This window comes from Ctenocephalides felis, unplaced genomic scaffold (assembly GCF_003426905.1).
Source record: "Ctenocephalides felis isolate EL2017-DRISC unplaced genomic scaffold, ASM342690v1 CF-g0.4_SCAFFOLD_01886, whole genome shotgun sequence".
In the NCBI taxonomy this organism is placed as follows: Eukaryota; Metazoa; Arthropoda; class Insecta; order Siphonaptera; family Pulicidae; genus Ctenocephalides; species Ctenocephalides felis.
Genome location: NW_020538040.1, coordinates 92,303,126 through 92,319,611, shown reverse-complemented (window position 1 = coordinate 92,319,611; position 16,486 = coordinate 92,303,126). Strand labels below are relative to the sequence as shown.

Here is a 16,486-nt window from a genome sequence, read left to right as displayed (position 1 = left end):
CCAAACTTTTGTTGGATTGTTTTCAAGGAATTCTAGCAAAAAGTTCTTGCTCGCTCGATTAACGTAAACTTTACAATGCACTACTTTCTAGGACATATATGAAATTATGCGCATGAATTAGTGCCAGAATTGTGATTATTAGAGTAGAGAATATGATTTAAGGCATCAATTGATTGTTTTTGTTTATGTTATTATTAGTTTCAAACAGTAACTAGCTGTAACCGATCAGGAATTGCTGTGTTATACATATAAATGCGATTCTGTCACATGTAGTTATTAAGATGGAAAATAGCGCACGTACTTTTTGTGATTGATTGTTGAGTTGCATCATCGAGTGAAATATCTCATTCAGCATTCCAATATATAATATAAGCTTATAAGCATATCAATATTTTTTGACTCTCAGTAATTATACTGTAAAAACCAAATAACATACAACATAGCACAGCACATAAGGGGGCGTCAATTAATCACGTGATCGATTTTTAAGAATTTTTAAAACTCTCCATTCTCCTTGGTGATACGGGATAGCCTCCTCCTCTACTTCACATCACGAGTGTTCATAGAACCTAGCAAAAATGTTAAAATATTGTGATTTTTTTTTGATTTTTTTTCAAATTCAGGTAAAAAAATAAATACACGTGATATCTTGCTAGACTCCCATCTCTATACGTAATATTTCGTGATTTTTGGTTACCCCTCCCCCCCTTTAAGCATCACGTGATTAATGGACGACCCCTAACACATATCAAACAAACAACTATCGAAATATGATCATAAAATTTCCCAGTTATTGCCTAAATATAAAAATATGTTTTTTGCTATTTTTGCAAAAAAATGTTTGTCTTCTTTTACCCCATAGCACATTCAATGTCTTATTTTTAATTAAAAGCGATTTTCCGAAATAAAAGCTACATAATTTACCCAATGCCAAATGCAAATTCCACGGACACATTTTTACAAATATTATACCTAAATATTCTTCAGCAGAGTTGGAATAAGTATGAATTTAATTTATCTCTCTATTCACTATTTTCTTATTTTTCACATATTTGCCACTTGCCAAGGTTTATTTGCTCCTTTTCACTCCAACCGCATGTAAGTTTTTATAGAGGTTATATGAAAAAATTTATGAATCTAAGATAAAAATAGCAATGCATATCATAATATAATTAAATAACGTATACTTATAAATTATATTTAGGTATGTGAAAATTGAGGGTTTCATGTATGTATGGTTTATGAATGCATAGGGCATACACACACACATACACAGAGACATCTATTTTTACATTTTTGTAGATAGAATGACTACTGACTTTTGTTAAAACATTTATTTTCTAATAATAAATTTGGCCCTTCGATTAAAAACTATTATATTAACTCTACGATAACAATATAAAAACTAGTATATAAAAACTAGTATATAAAACTAAATAGAAAATCGATGTTGTTAGGCCTATTAATTTTGCCAACTAAATGCACCTAATTATGTATAATATGTTAACTTGATTCGTATTTGAACTAATTACGTTATCATAAAACTATAGCATATCTCACTGATTATTCAATAAATTTTATATAACTTATTTATATGGGTATATTTTTTTTAACTTCCCGAAGACGATGTTTATGTTTTTGCTAATTTTATATTCTCTCAAGTTTTATAGTGATGTATAATTTCAAACCGAGCTTTAATTATACTTTCAATATTGTAATTAAGAAAGTGGTGAAAAATTAATTAAAAACTACTGCAATCATTAGCACTAATTAAGTGTCTATAAAATCATTATAGTGCACGCAATGAAAATAGCAACATAATTAAAACCGTTAACTATGATTTATTATTAAACAAATTACTGTAACTGCATTTGCATGATAAAATTGTACGATCGAAATGCAATCAGGAACAGCACAAGCGAATGCATATATTTCTAGTTCAATAATCAATAGCGATATTATCCGCTAATCTGTAATTGAAATCATTTTATCGATGGACGGTATTAAATGAAATGGCAAAAGAGCTTGTCAAACTTGTCACTGCTAATAAGTTATGTATCGTAATTGAAGTTGCAATATTATTGCAAACTAATTGAATACATAGAGACGACGGATTAATTGGTTTTGTTCTACGTCTGTTGCTGATCTCTAAACTCTGTTCGAGACAGCTCAGTATGCTTTCATATCTGTTAAATAATGTTGTTCGGCTGACATGCACTCATGCACACAACGGGTTGGTCAGCGAAGGTAATTAAAAGATTTCAGATTGCATACTATGTCCAGGTGAAATATTTTTACAGGCTTGATTCTAAACAAAATATGATTCTCTACGTTTTTGAAGTCGTAGGTGGATGATTTCATGTTGAACGATTTCATTTTCAAGGTGGACGATTTTGTTGAGTTTCGAAATTTGTTGATGCTATCGAAGCATAGTGACTTGAACGAGCAAGTTGAAAACTATTTACATTGAATATTTTATCATATCTATTTATGATATTTAGTGTAGAAAGGGACACGAAGCTCAAATTTGACTTTTAGCAATTATATTGTGAAAACTAAACCAACTATATCACAACAAATAACAAATATCAAACATACTATCTGACTATGTTCAGTAAAACTATCATCATCATCATTGTAGAAATGTGTATTTTTTGCTATTTTTCAAAAATTTACCTCCTGCTTTTTTTTTACCCTATAGTCGGTAAAAAAATGAGACGGCCAGAGGGCAAACAGGTCCAAGGTCTTATTTTTAATTTTAATGGGACTTTGCAAAATAGTAGCTACATTATTCAACCAATGCAAAATATAAATTTCACAGAGACAACACTGTATATAACCTTGATCTGGCATTTGTCAAAAATATTCATCAGCTAGATTAACTATTTATTTAATTTATCTCTTCTAAAATTGCTTTTTTAACTTAATTTACTTTTTCATTTCGTGTTACTCTAATATTAAATTTTATTTTATTTTTTTGCAGGAGGTGGCCGCTTCGAAACGCAATCAAAATGACAAAAATTTGGAAGATAAACTCTTGCAGTAAGTATTATTAATTTGCGCTAAATAAAACTATATTATTTATAATAAAATATGTGTATTGATTCAGTTTATTCAATCAAAAGACTAATAGAGAATCATGGAAAATATTAATCCATAAATAAATCTATAAGAAACATTTTTATTTATATATTAGTATTTTTAAAATTTCAATATTTTATTTTTAATAAGCTTATCGTAACAATAAAAGTTTATAACTGATTTAGTTCCCAAAATACAATACATATATGAAATTTTTACTACAATTTATTTATTGAATTATTTTTTTCATTATTCACATTGTATTTAGGTTCAATAGTTAGGTTTAATTTGTATGATCATCAACAGTTTTGTATTATAAAACCTTAATGAAGGTTTGATTAACAAAACAAAAATTATTAATTAAATTACAAAAGTAATTTAATTCATCGAAAACTGTATTATTGATAGATGTAAATTAACAAACATACGTTTAAAATAAAACAATTCAATATAAAGAATCAATACATCGGTAGAACGTAAAATCAAGTCACGTTAATAAACGTTGCTTAAATAATTCTATTCATAATTAATTAAATTTTTTTTGTATACTTGATTTCATAACTCTTTCTACTTTTTTATTTACTTTTTTCTAGTTGTTTACACTTTTGACAGCGTAAAGGTGCACTTGGTCCTTTATACTCCCAACACATATAACACTTTAACTTAAAGGTTTCATAAAAACAACTGTTGAAACTTACTTGAAAATAACAATATAACTTATGACGCAATTAAATAACGCATACTTAAACATTATATTCCGTTCAACTATATAATAAAACCTAAAGCAAAAAAAAAAAAATAAAAACAAAAAACAAATACTAAAATATTAACAATGTGGCCGCATGTCTTCTGATAAAGCCCTTGTGCCTTCTACTTTAAAATACCATACCTTACTTTGTCTTTGAGATAATTATAATTATAAATTATAATTATTATATATTAATTTAGTTATAATTATAAAACTAAATTGTTGTTGGAGTACTTCATGATTTTTCGAACAAAAAAAATATTATTTATACCAAGTGCAAGCGTCTTATATGTAATACTCAATATAATTTCAGTATGCAGCGCGTGGCGCGCGAACAAGAGCGTGCTTCGCAGCAGCTCAGTCGGGAGCACAGGGCGACCGCTGCGGCACAAGAAGCGGCAATTTCGAGACTTCGCGGAGAAAACCGGCTGCTGCGAATACAGGCGCGGCAATACGAACGGTGTCTCGATGAAGTCGGCAGAAGGGTCGTGGCAACGCTTCTCGAACAGAAGGTAACTAGACAACGTATTTCTAGTCTGTGAAACGACTTAAAATCTTCGCAGTGCAGTGGTAAGAATCTCAGTCTTGCAACCAGAAGGTTCTACATCACGTGTATTTTTAGTTCCGAGAAAAAAATGTAAATTTTTGTTGAAAATGTTTGGATTTAAAAAAAAATCAGGTGAAAATAAATACACGTGATATCTTAGTATACCCCTTCCTCCCCCACGTGATATATCGTGATTTTTTGTCAAAACCCCCTCCCTAAAAACCCCCCTAATTCGCGCTACGTACCACATGATATCAAGCAGTAGTAATATTTGTTTCTACTTAAAAATATAGACTGAAATATGTTTCCAAGTGAAAATAGCCCCTCTGGCACATTGCTACAATACATCACATCACTATTAGAAATGCATATCTAGCAATGTTATCACAAAGAGAAAGAACAACCACTGGTTTGCCTTCTAAAAAAGCTACGTAGTCGGAAATACATTACAAAATCGTATAAAACATTAAAAATAGATCTGATTGTTGGTCAAATAATAATTTGCCTTCTAAAAAAGCTACGTAGTCGGAAATACATTACAAAATCGTATAAAACATTAAAAATAGATCTGATTGTTGGTCAAATAATAATAATTAAAAAATATCGCCTTTAGTTCTTTCTATAAGAATTATTACTATTATTGTATAAGAATTATTACTAAGAGTAACTTTGACTAAGAATAATATTTTATTTTAGTTGTGGTCTTTATTCATACAGAAAACGAATTCATTATTTTATTGACCATAGCAAAATGTTAATGTGAAAGAGTTTATTAACTGCAATTATTCGTAGCATTGATATCTCAATTGATTAAGAGCCTATTCTGCCGTAAAACCAATGTTATGGCAAGGCTATATCACGTAACTCTTCTCATATAAAATGATACTAAAATTGGTCTATTTTACGGCAGAGTCGGCCCCTAAATTTAAACTAATTGAATTAAACTATGTTATCAGGAATGTTAACTCAGTTTAAAATTATAACAATTTTATTTTTATTTTTCTAATAGTGTTTTCTTTAATAAGCACCAGTTAAAAAATTGCTTAGTATATAGATAATACTTCATAGATAATCAGAACTGCTTAAAATTAATTGCAATTGCTCCCAACAATTTTTTTCTATAAGTATTTTATAATAAGAGATGTTATTTTGTATTATGAACTACTATTTTTTTCTTAATTTAAAATTTAGTTTTCTTTTTCAAAATTTAAAAATTGTGAAGTTACAAACGTTTAACAGAAAAGTAATTAAATATGCATTTACTTTGATATTCATTCTTTGACAGCCTTTATACTATCCTAAACTTACAAAATGTAACTTATTCATCTATTTAATGAGTTTTGTATTATATTAACACAACAAATTCGAATTACAACGGTGAATATGTGGATCTATCTACAGGCACTTTTCACAAAACCCAAACAACAAGAATCGCGGGTTTGTATCTTGAATACTCAAATGCATTACTTGGCTCTTGACTGATGGTAACTTTGCGATTATCTTCATCATAAATAAATTACTTGCTTGCTTACATTATTATTAACAAACTTAAATGAATTTATTAACAAACTTAAATAAATTTAAAACTGAATTAAAAAACTATACCAGATATAAACAAGATTGACCTTATTAGTTAAATATGACTTAATTTCTTATATAAATGTAATATTTTAGTAATGTAGTAGTGATGAAATATGAAGTAGATCAATATATACACGGCCGGTCCTGGGGTTCTCAGCGCCCGCATGCAAGATTTGATTTAGCCCCCCCCCCCCCCAATAATTTTAACCGTTTTAACAGTTTTTCGTTAAAATTATATGAACATTTACGTTAATTTTTTTTGAATAATTTTCAGTCATTCTGGATTTAGTACACAAAAAAATAAATATAATCTAAAAGCGTATAAGATACATAAATTTATTTAGAAAATCGAGGCGATTCGCGGGTTGATCATAATCAAATATTTTTAAATTCTCAAATGTGTAATATTAATATTTGGGTTTTGAAACATTTAACTTATTTATTATGCGATTTATTCTATAGAGCAAATCAGGCCAAAAGAGCAAAAAACGTATGATTTTTAAACATAACACTCGTATTTTATGTTTTAATTTAAATTAAATTTTTACTATTTACAATATCCAAAATTGAATCGTAAACTTCTCCTTATTGGTATCGTAAGGGCCGAATTGTATTCAGCTTTACTTTCCCATCAGATAGAGAGTGTCAGATTGTTGTTTTAAAGTTAAACTTTTAACGTATTATTTATGTATTGTCCAAAGATTAATAAAATATGCAAAGAAATTACTTATTCCCTTAACTATACGGAAACAAACAAGTTATAATTGTATCTGTATTATTTCCGAATAGTTAATAATTAAATTATGTGTAAAAAAAGCTTAAAGATATTTGTTCCTAAGTACATTTTGCTTCCATTTTTTATATTTGCTCCATAAACCTAACTACGCATGTCTTCAACGTTCAACGTTCATCAGATGTGAGACATTTGCAACAAGAACAAAAATTACAATTTAATTTTTCAGAATAAACAAGCCATTTTTCGAGCACTAATTCCCCATGTTCCATTTTCTTTATTATAATTAGTATATATTTCTTTATTAAAGTTCCATTTCAACTAAATCAGCTCGCCATTTTTCACCAATAACGCCCAATAATTCATTTAAACTTTCGCAGGTTTGCTCTTACGGGATTGAACACTAAACAATTTCTTTTTCGATTCCACGTTAACTTCAAACGAAGAAAAAAATTAATAAGTATATTAAACAATAAACGGAACAATAATTTACAAATTTGCAGAGTTATTATTTAGTTAATTGTTTCTATTGATATCACATTGCAAACTGAATATGCTTTTTGTGTCTCATAGTTAAGTTGGATTGTTTATTATGATCTATTAAGTATTCTGGATTTTATATTTAAAAAATATATAAATAATATATTATAAATTTAATTTCCGAACCTCGATTTAGCGCCCCCTAAGGCGTGCGCCTGCATTTTTGCATGCATTGCATTCAAGGTAGGACCGGCCCTGAATATATATATATATATATATATATATATATATAATATATGCATAGGCATAAATGTATAAAGCAAACCATAATCTCTTATACCAGGCACACCTGCCTGTCTGAGATATGGATATATATGAAATGTATATATTGCTAAATAAAAAATAAATAAAATTACTATAACTTACCCTACGGGAAGTTAATGAAAAAATAAATAAATTTGAACATCAGAAGAGTATTAAAATGTTTTCAAAGATAATATATTTTTATATATTTAATTTGTTAATTTAATTATGTACATCTTAATCTTGTATAGATGGGTATAAAATAGGATATTGCAAAATAATGTATTATAAGCAATAGTAAAATTAGTATTAGTTAAGATATTTTTATGCTAAATTATAGTGTATTTTATTTATCATTTATAAGCATTAAATAATTTTCCATTTAAAACAATTTACGAATGAGCAATTTATTTCAGAGTATTTCAAAATTTTATAAAAATCCTCTAGAATATTACATAAGCAATAGTTGCTCAATTACATCAATTTGATTTACTAATATCATAATTATATAAGCATATGTTGTTTTCTTATTTGTGACTACTACCTTGGGTTTGATTGAATAGATATGTTTACTTAATAAAGTGATTTTTAATTATCATAATTTTCTTTAACAGTCGCTGCGCGAAGAAGTATCTGCCCTAAAAGCCCGCTCAAGTGACCTGGAACGCCGCAACTGCGCCCTCGCCGCAATGCTGGCTCCTGGTTTCGCGAGTAGCAGTACCAGTGGCGGCAATATTAGCGGCAGCAGCACCAGCACGGCAACCACAGGCATCAACGGATGTTTGTCTAATGGTGGACCAGCGGGCGAACATCAACTTCGCCAGCAGCAGTTGTCGTTGCTGCGCGCTTTGCAGCTGGCTGTGACTGCTTCACAAGATAGTGCCGCGTCAGGTTCGCCACGAGATGAGGGTTATAGCACTATGTCTTCCGAGGCGTTCTGTGCCTGCACTTCCACGAAAGCTCCAGGTATTTTAATATAGATAATGAAAATTTAACTTTCCTAAACCCTGCATCAAATTCTATAAAGATTTTTACAAAACTATGTTTCTACACTGAAATAATCCTCATAATTTTGTGAAATAATAAACAATAATATATTTGAAAAATGAAGATGAAATGAAAAATGAAACATAAAAGGATTTCTCTCAATGAAATTTAATAATTTCTTAATCGTTTTAAAAAAATAAATTCATGAATCCCATTTTTTATACTCCATTCCATCTGGTGGGCGAACCTGAACCTTCTCTTTGGCGACCTCGTTCCAATTTGTGCTAAGTACGGTACCACCCGATTCCATAAATGACTTGTTCATAGCTCTGCGAACATCTTCATTGCTTTCTCCATAAAGTTTCTGGAACAATGCACCCAGAGCAGCATCACCTTGTGGTTTCTCTTCTTCAAAGTCCCTTACAATTTGTTCCCATTTCTCATTTGCTTTGATAGGGTTGACTGGTTTTGGTAATTCTGCATCTGCTTCTAATTTTTCCCATCTCATGCCCATTGCTTTTACAAGTTTCACTTCTATTTTTGATGGAGTCACTTTATGTGTGCAATATATCGGCACTATGTCATTTGGGAGTTGAAAATCAAGTTCATTTTTTTCATACTTTACATGAAGAGATGTTGATCCGTAATCAATCTTTAATTTTGATTCGTCTACATTCTTTAACAAAATAGTGACAGTGACGTCGGTTTCCGTTTGATACCAATCATGTCTTATTTTTGGTTTAACCGCTGTTTTAGTCTCAGTTCTAGAGTTTTGCTCTTCACTCATTTTTTTTCTACCAATATGAATATTTTATAGATTCAAATATTTATTTATATGCACAAAGTTTATTTGCAAATAGAAACTTATGTCATTTGTTTTTTATGACATATGTTTACGCCAAAATAAAAGCATGCCATATTGATATAAGAACAAAAGATATCAAATCAAAAATCATTATAAAATCAATCAATCAATACAATACATATTAAACTTTGAATATATTGTAAATACAAGTACAATTTGTAGTTTAATTAAAAATAAACACGTAATTAATATTACAAATAAAGTGTTTTACAACAAATCATTGGTCTTTCAAAAAATCAATCAAACCAAATATATCAATTATGTCAAAGTATACATCAATTGTAAAACTGCATGCATTAACTTTTAGTTTTTTCTACAATTTTGTTATGATATAATTTAATATTTATAAATCAACTATTTTTCTGCCTCAATAATTAATTTTGAGGGCGTGATTGCTAATTATTTATCAATCATATTATATATGATTTATTTCTAGGTGAATTAGAGGATCTAATTGAAGAACCTGAGACACAAGCGCCGTCCACGTTTATCAAAAGTCTGCCGGGATATCATTCCAGCAATCTCTGCAGCACTTTACCTTTACACACAAGAGTATGGAGTAAATCTGATTCGAATTTAAATCGCGCAAACTTTGATCCACACCATCATCTCAATGAATTGAAAGATCGTGTTGAGTTTGGCACTGCTTCATGGTCAGTTGAAGATTTAGGGGCCGGATTAGAGGAAGATTGTAGCGAAATGTTATGGAATCAAGCAAGTTTTCTTCATAGAGGCATGTCCAAACAAAATTGCGATGCTAGTTTGCCACATCTGGCTTCTGATGACACGCTGTTTGATCAGTTCAGTAATAATTTTTCAAGATTGTCTTTAAACACGCAATCTAATCTGCCGAGCGGATTGAGTACTTCAAACTCGAGTCTGCATTCGGAAGTAGCTGCGCTTGGACGCGATTTTTCAAAAGACTTTTACACACTGGTGCGAGTTGCAAGTGAAAAGAGCTTCAGTGAAGAAATTAGATGTGAGTATGATATAATCTATATTCCTATATTTCCCTCATTCGCGTTTTTATTATGGCGGATTAAAAAAAATGCGTCAATGTCCTATATTAATACGACCGCTGTCGCCGCTTTTGAGAACAGAGTGAAAGCAACATTTATTGAACATATGAACAATTGAAAATTTATGAACAAAGTATTATTTTTAAATGTTGTTGTTCTATTCTGTTTTTTCGCTTTCAAACGATATAGAAAATTGTTACAATTGTCTTCATAATTGTACTAGATACTTAAGTAAAATAAATCGCTTTTAGTGTCTTTTTTATGTCGAGTCTGGTTCCTTGTGCCAGGCATTCAGATTGTTCGTTAACGGAATTTTTTGCAATTGATTTGTAAATTTGAAAATATAAGTAAAAAGTGAGAGCCACCTATTTTAAACCACCATTGGATTTCTGTATTCGTCAATTTTCTTTTTTGTAACGCATAGATACATGTTAAAGATATTTGATGGGTTGTTGTAAGTTTATTGTTAAATAATAGCAAAGAATCAATTTCAACATATATTTTTCAAAAATTCGGGACAAAAAATTTCCTAGCAATCATATAATTTTACTGTATACTTTAAATTGATCATTAAATGAAATAGTATTTAATTATTTGTACTAATGTAATTTATTAAAATGATAATTGAATGAATTGCAGTTGAGCAGTGTTTAAAGAGTCCAGATTGTGAAACGAATTCAGACAGCAGCAGTTCAAGTGAAGCTGATGGTGGTTTATTGCAGGAAGTACTAAGCGCTTGTGGTGCTTTGGGTCGGCATGGTAAGACTGGCTGGGTTGCTGTGAGAGCTGATTTAGACCCAAAGGTATAATAGAATTTTTATTTATACATTAGAATATTTTGAACACTTTTTTATATTTTCATCCAGTTAAATGTGGCTCTTTGAAGAGTTCGCACAGTTTTGTGTTGTCAGAATCGAACTGTTGATGCTGGTAACACCTTGGATGGCAAAGATGACAGTTAAATCTATAAATTAAAATAAAACTATTGCATCCAAATTAAAATAAAATAAAATATAAAATAAAAAGGGGAAAAAATCTATTCAATATTATACATATAAAAGTAACAATTTAAATAGTTGCTGTGGAAGGATACGAGCATCCTAAAATATTATAGTCCTATGAAAGTAGTTTAATTATATAAATTCATTAATATTTGAAATTAGTACCATATAAATACATTATATTTCGTGTTTTGGTATGATCACTGTTGATTGCACACTTAATTAAAATACATTTTTAGAATAAAGTTTTAGAAGAAAACATGAATTAGAATAAAATGTGTAAATTAAGTTAAAATGAATTACTACAATTACATTTACTATAAGCATTGCATTGATTAGTTTTTGGTGGAAAACAAAAAATCATTTTTAAAATAAGCAGTTGAAATGTTATCTAAATACATAGTTAAATAATTTTTGGCAACTTGCCTCAAGGTAAAATTTCACTTACAACTACTATTTTGAACCTAGCCATATAGCCAATGGTCACTGATTTACTGTGATACTAGTCAATCATAGTAAACTGGTTAATTATAACAATTATATTGACAAAATTTTCCAATTTGCAATCTCATATGCTGTATTAACATAAATTGTGAATACTTAATTGGACTGTTTACATACAGTATTATTTAGTATAATTTTTATCGCTTGAAAATACATTATCTTTTTGATTTCAGACAAGAGAGAGTCTTATTGAATGCGAGCACAGTTCTTCTGATTCCGAATTTGAAATACTGAATCCTGCCTAATGTTTACTTCAACACCAAGGTGATTTATCATGCCTTCCACAATGTAAATAATTTAAAATATAGACACTTAATTAGATTTTAATTATGAAAACAGTTAATATATTATAATAATCTATTAGATATTTTATGTAGAAGTACAGTAATCATTTTTTTTACAAATGTATGAAGTTTTATATAATCAAAAAGTATGCAACGTAGTAATAAAAAATACAATAACTAATGAGGTATTAATTAAGAAATATAATAAAAGATATGTAATGATTACATATTGAAATGTAAGGGCATTTGTTATGTTTTTTCTATAAAAATGCATATTTCCATGGATGTTTTTTGGTTAAAAATATATAGCGTGATACGAATTTTAGTTCTATACTTCAAATATTGTTTTTGTGCCTTAAATGTTCAGAAATTCTGAACTGACAGGCTTTTAACAATTTTTATTATTGTACCCAATTATAATACGTTTTTCATATAAATCAAATATTATGACAATACTTCTTAGGGTAATGGATAATTGAATAATATTACTTGCTGTTTGGTTTATGAATGTTAATATATGCTCTATACGCATATGGGTTAGAGTTTGTTTTTACTTATAACAATATTTAGTCTAATAATAATGTATTTATTTTGAAATGCGAGCAAGAGTGCTTAAATTTGATTGCTCCTAATTAAATATTTTATTTAAAAAATAGTTTGTGTAATGATTATTTGACTTGATTAATTGACTTATCATACAATAATAATTAATTTCAAAAATTTGTATAAAATAAATCAGAATTTGGTATGGAAAGAAATATTTAAGACCGCATTTCTGATACAATACAGTAGTATTAAAATTGTATTCGAAAGAGTACTTACTACCTAAAACGATATCTCGTATTTTTAAAAGGTAGCTGTATACCCAGGTTCAAAATGGTTCATCAGAAGTCTGAAATTGTATGTTGCATAGCTCCTTCACTATTAAATTTACTCTGAATGAACCCTGTATTATGTGTTCCGTAGTTTCTAAATGTTAGTATGATAAACCTGACCTGACCTGATCTTTGTCCTTTTTCTCACACAATATTGTACTATGCAGGGAAACATATATAATTGATATAGTTTTATTATATTTTTCTATTGGATGAAATATTGATCTATCAGTTTTTCTGTTTCGAAGTCAAGAATTTAAAAAAATATTCCACTGCCCTAGTATAACATTTAATATAAGATATAAGTAGATATGTAATACACATATATGATCTTATGAGTATGAGCTAGTTTTATGGACTAGTATAGCTGTTGTAAAACTTGTATATATAAAATAATATTTATGAAAATAACTGGATATCTAATATAGTTTTTATTTGGGTACACATAATGAGATCTTTATTGCCTAAAATTAAAGTAATATTTGAATTATGTGATTGAATACCATTATTGTACATATTGACCTCGTAATAAATACTCTTAATGATTTATATTGATTTAAATTATTAACTTATGTATTTTCAGGTATTTTTACTTACATCGAATAGGGTTTATTCTATATAAATAATATATTGGAACTGGTCATTTATAATTAATTTATTTGAAAATGGATATGTTGCTGTATTCTGCAAAATTGTTGGTTTACAAAAGTAATTGAGAAAAATTGATTAGGATTAAGTGTTATCATTTAAAAATATTGTAATTTTTGGATTTTTTGCAGTATTACTATTTCAAGTAAAAAGTGAACTCATTGGAGTTGTTTACTAAAATGATTTACTCTTTAAATTCTTTTATTAATTATTTTACTGTCTTGAAAGAATTGAGTAAAATGAGCTCAATTTACCAGCTTTATACTTAATTTTATTGTCATACAAAAGTGAAATATGTTGATTGGTTCACACCAAGATTGCCAAAGCTTGCCAAGCATCAAACTTCACCTTGCATGGATCTAATAGGTAAGTCTTAAATATTTATTTTAAATTTGATTAATAACCATCAACACTGTGCATATTTTATCTAATGACATAGTTCAATATTTAAATGTTTCTAGAAATACTACAAATTATTATTACAACTCAATTTTTTTATTATAGGATATTCCAAGAACCAGAGAAATGTGTCTATATAGATTTCCTGCCTGGAGAAGACATTCCTGAGTATCTTTCAGTTCAGAACCTTAAACTGAACCACCTCGAATGCAGACTTTAGGAACACCTTTAACCGGACTTTGCACACAGATCTCACGTCCACAATTTTCTCCACTTAGTTTATTCATGCAAACATCTATTGATAATGTTGATTTGAAACAACCTGTTGACACGTTGCAGAGTCAGCAAAAGACCAATAGAGAAGATGAAATACCTGACTATGAATATTATAATGATGTACAAAGGAGTTGCAACATTTGAGAAGAAATGAGATGAAAGTGTAAAGGTTTAAATGTTAGTTTTAGTTATGTATGATTTTTATATTGAGATTTTATACCAGTAAGGTATTTCTTGGAAACATTCTTCGCGGAGTTTTTATGATCATTTTGAAACTATTTTTCAAAACAAATTTGTATACAACAGAGAACAGAACATGCTATACAACTTATGATGACAATTGCATTATTGAGATTGAAGTCGGACACTGATAATAATTAAATTGATATACATATTAATATTGTTCTTAGGTAGCAACCTGCAAACCACAAGCTTAGGTGGCGTCCATTAATCACATGAGCGATTTCTATGGATTTTTGGTCTTGGTGATACCTGGGGATATCTGAAAACACCTCCCAACCCAAGTACATAGAAATTATAAGAATTATGATTTTTTTTTTAAATTGAGCTAAAAAATAAATGCATGCAATGTCTTACTAGACCCTTCCCATCTCCACGTGATATTTCGTAATTTTTTGTCAAACCTTTCTTTCCCCTTTAAGGCTCACGTTATTAATGGACGCCCTCTTAGACCACGTGGTGGCGATATCGCTTGTTTACTGGGCCATTATGTTTCAGTAGTTAAAGATCAAAAGCACCATAATGTTCTGGCAAGTTGTACATACAATTATAATCATTATTTAATTATTTCTGAAATTTAAACTTGTGTGTGATTAAACAGAGTACTTGATAGTATTCGTTAAAATGCTAAAACCTAACCTCCAAATGGCACAAGTGCCAAAATAACAAATGTATCGCGCATATTGTATTTTTAGATGAAACAAATTATTGCAAAAGTACCACATGCATCAATAAAACATTTATCAATATTGAAGGAATTCTAATAATAAAATTCATTACATAAAGATTGAACAACTGCTTGGGTTGCCATCAAAGACCTTACATTACAGTGCAGTTGTGTAGTGTAAGGTCTACGATTGCCATCCATACAACCGACGTTGTTAGTTAAGTCAAATTAGTCCAATAGTAATACACAAATAAATCATGTCACTTATGAGGCTTGCAACCTCATAATATATTAATGTTTTTATCAACATTTCTTTTTTTTGTTTTACCTATTCAGCTGTTATATGATATAATTTGTTTATCCAAAAATGAGAAATTCTACTAGGAGAACACTTACGCATAGGTTTCCGAGAAACCTAAAAGGCATTGTGGTATAATCTGGGGCGTAATAATACTTTCAACTAAATGTGCTTTTATTTGATACATTTTCCATATAGGAAAGTGTTTTAACCATTAATTATAATAAATAGTTTATAACTGCTACAGTAGTTACAAAAGCATTATCAATGCGTATTACTATTTATTTTACATAACATTTATAATGTAAATAAAATTAATGTTCTTTTATAATTTAGTGCGTATTTTACTGTTACTATTAATTAGTTGATTTAATAGTTACTAGTGTGTTTTTTATTTCTATTTTATTCGTTAAAATTTAATATATGTTCAATTGAATATTACACCCAGGCCTCGCTATACGGCCGCTCTTTATACGGCCTTTCGCTATAACGGCCCTCTTTAATTAAGGAACGTTTTCGATATACGGCCTAAAATGTTTTGCTATAACGGCTTTTTTAACTTCGCGTAGGGCAAGTTACAGTAATCGCAAAAAAATCTAAAATGAAAATTTTTATATATCTTTACGTTTCAAAGTTTCAAACGTTTTGGAAAAACTATAATATAAAGGATGCTGTTGAGAACATTACACCCAGGCCTCGCTATACGGCCGCTCTTTATACGGCCTTTCGCTATAACGGCCCTCTTTAATTAAGGTACGTTTTCGATATACGGCCTAAAATGTTTCGCTATAACGGCTTTTTTTTTCTCTATGTCGATATATTGCGCAATCTCGGTTTTGAAGATTTAAACGAATCTGATGTGCTGGATCTACTTGCAACTGATAGGGAACCCCTTTCATATGAGGAACTCATTCAGTTGCAAGCAGAGCCGGCAATTGATGAAGATACAG

General features: G+C 29.3%; 1 protein-coding gene across 1 annotated transcript in view; it reads left to right on the top strand.

Moving 5' to 3' along the window:
* The window catches only part of LOC113378299, a 316,796-nt gene extending 304,637 nt beyond the window's left edge, over window positions 1-12,159 (top strand). The window contains exons 4-9 of the mRNA XM_026618833.1: window positions 2,984-3,042; window positions 4,143-4,341; window positions 8,088-8,439; window positions 9,762-10,304; window positions 10,984-11,147; window positions 12,023-12,159. Of these exons, the coding sequence (XP_026474618.1) occupies window positions 2,984-3,042; window positions 4,143-4,341; window positions 8,088-8,439; window positions 9,762-10,304; window positions 10,984-11,147; window positions 12,023-12,094 (1,389 nt within the window). The 3' untranslated portion in view covers window positions 12,095-12,159. The remainder of the gene's footprint in view (window positions 1-2,983; window positions 3,043-4,142; window positions 4,342-8,087; window positions 8,440-9,761; window positions 10,305-10,983; window positions 11,148-12,022) is intronic.
* The last annotated feature ends 4,327 nt before the right edge of the window (window positions 12,160-16,486 follow it).